Source organism: Acipenser ruthenus, chromosome 4 (assembly GCF_902713425.1).
Source record: "Acipenser ruthenus chromosome 4, fAciRut3.2 maternal haplotype, whole genome shotgun sequence".
Lineage (NCBI taxonomy): Eukaryota > Metazoa > Chordata > Actinopteri > Acipenseriformes > Acipenseridae > Acipenser > Acipenser ruthenus.
In genome coordinates, this window is record NC_081192.1 from 27,158,104 (window position 1) to 27,160,694 (window position 2,591).

The 2,591-nt window shown below is 40.4% G+C and overlaps 1 protein-coding gene across 1 annotated transcript; it reads right to left on the bottom strand.

The window, feature by feature from the left end:
• Positions 1-431: 431 nt before the first annotated feature.
• LOC131736843 (E3 SUMO-protein ligase KIAA1586-like) lies at positions 432-2,345 on the bottom strand. The gene is made up of 2 exons (XM_059022252.1): positions 1,590-2,345; positions 432-1,149 (listed from the first exon to the last, which is right to left on the bottom strand). Exons 1-2 carry the CDS (start codon positions 2,319-2,321, stop codon positions 649-651), a joined length of 1,233 nt encoding a protein of 410 aa, XP_058878235.1. The 5' UTR covers positions 2,322-2,345; the 3' UTR covers positions 432-648.
• Positions 2,346-2,591: the final 246 nt, after the last annotated feature.

Sequence of the window (2,591 nt, forward strand, 5' to 3'; positions counted from 1 at the left end):
GAAGGGTGATAGTGTCCCAGGATACAAACAGAGGAGTTCTACAGGTGCTCTTTGAAGAGGTGAGTCTTAAGGAGGCGCCGGAATGTGGTCAGGGACTGGGCAGTCCTGACATCTGTAGGAAGGTCATTCCACCACTGCGGAGCAAGGGTGGAGAAGGAGCGGGCTTTGGAGGCAGGGGAGCGTAGCGGTGGTAGAGCTAGTCTTCTAGTGCAGGCGGAGCGGAGAGGTCGAGTGGGGGTGTAGGGAGAGATGAGGGTCTGGAGGTAGCTGGGTGCAGACTGGTCAAGGCATCTGCTCACAGTTAACACGTTTTAATACGTTAATACGCGTTTTAAGTAATACAGTGTCCCCTTCAGACATGTTAAAGGAGAAATTCGGAAATAACATACAAAACTATGCGCGAGTAAATACCATCCTAACCAGTGGTGTAGTGGTAAAAAAAAAAGTAGCGGAGCGGTCCCAATGAGAATCAATTAAATAGTTAACGAGGTATTAACAGTTACGCCCACTTTCCATTTAACGCGATTTAATCGGGGTTTTTTTAATAATAATATAACACATATTTTACTTAACAAATTTCTGTAAAATCTCCCCTCTCTATAGAAAATTAAAAGTTGCACTTACCAATCACAGGTTGTTTTTAGTCAACTATAGGAACTGCCACAGAGCGTCAGGGGAGTCGCTGGAAATTGGAGCTGCCACCCGTGTACGGCTGTCATCTGCGGATCGATGATTGTGTCGCAACCAAGTGGTCACATAAGGGCTTGGATTCCACTGTCTCAAAGGGGGTCCATGAAGCTTGATAAACATTAAGGCTGAAGCATGTTTGATTAAAATTTTGGAACGCTGATCAGTTATAATTAAGTTCATTTGGCTGAATCCCCTTTCACATTCAGCAGTACTGCACGGGATCACACGTGTGCAGTTAATAAGTGGAGCTAAATCATCTGGAATTCTTCCGTTGTTCTCCTTAAAATCTCGAAATGCATTTTTGATAATACGTTCATTTAGCTGAAAGCGCCGACACAATCTTTCAACTTCATTTTCGCCATAACCCTGGGGTAGTTCTGCAGGCCAGTGGTGTGGATCCAGGACCAAGAGCTCAGAAAGAAGACTTTCATATTTTTGGCAATTCACCTCGGAAGAAGCCTGAAAGAATAAGCTATTTGAAATTAATGGTAGCATTTCTAAAATGTATTTTCGAAACCTTAACTGTGTATATATATATATATATATATATATATATATATATATATATATATATATATATATATATATATATATATATATATATATATGCGTTTTGTAGTTTTGAGTAGGATTAAATAAAGTAAATAATAAAAGTGAGATTTTGCAGAATACATATACTGTGCGGGAGTGTTTTTCTATTCTTATATTTACATTAGTCTATGCACCTGCGATGAGACTGACAGGAGTGCAGATGTTTATAATTTATTTGTATATACTTCTCAGTTGCAGTTTTATACTACACATGAAACTGAAATTAACGCCCCCCTCTGCTCGTTAATTGCAAACAATTAGGCTAGCTATTAAAATTAAAAAAATCTGTACAAGGTTTATGAACATACCTTCTCATTTGATGCAGTGGTTGTAAAAAGTCGTTCTTTCATATGATTGGCGAGTTTGGTAAGGAATTGTTTATGATTTATTTTTACATGTTTGGGATTCGACGTCAGCACTGTAGATTTAAATGTTCCTTCCATGGCAGCTATCTGCGCTTCAAGAGTCTTTGTACCTACATTCTCATTCATGGATTCAAAAATCCTTACTGTTCTACGTGCCATTTTATCTGCATAAACCAATGTAGTAGTCCGTTTCTGGAGAATCTCTGACAGCAGTGAAAGTTCGTATAAGGCATCGTACATAACTCCGAGGTCAATGAGAAATTCTGGCGAGCACAGCCTTTTCAGTAGACCGCTGTATGTCGCTCTTTCAGCAGAAGTCCGCTTAGAGCTTACGGCAGCTTTAAAATGAGTCGACAGAACTTCAAAACTTTCCCACACAGCGGAGACAGTCCTGAACGAACTGGAAACCCATCTCACATCCAGTACACGACCAATTTTCCTCAAGACAGCATCCAGTTCCTTCGCACAATTTCGGAGTTCTTGCTGATTTAGTGCTGATCTACTGTAGACTGAGTATAGCTTGTCCATGAAAGAATGAAAATGGTTCATGCCAGTAGTCTCAGAAACACTATCGGCAACTGCAAGTTCGAGTCTGTGATTTAGACAGTGCCAGACAACAATGTTGGGGTACATGTCTGAAATTCGTTTTGCCACACCAGATTTTTTCCCAAGCATTACACTTGCACCGTCACTTGCAAATGCAACACGATTCTTCTGTAAGTATGCATGGTCAAACCCGTGTTTTTGAAGACACTTAGTAAGCGCTAACACTATGGACTCAGCTGACTGATCAAAAAGTTCAACTAACTCCAAAAACATGAAGTGAGGGTCACGTGTCTTGTCTGTCTCGCATTTGAGATGCACAATAAGTGCTGGGGAACCATTCAGAGCTGTTGATTCATCAATTAACACAGCAATTTTTCCATCGATGTGTATTATTCTCTC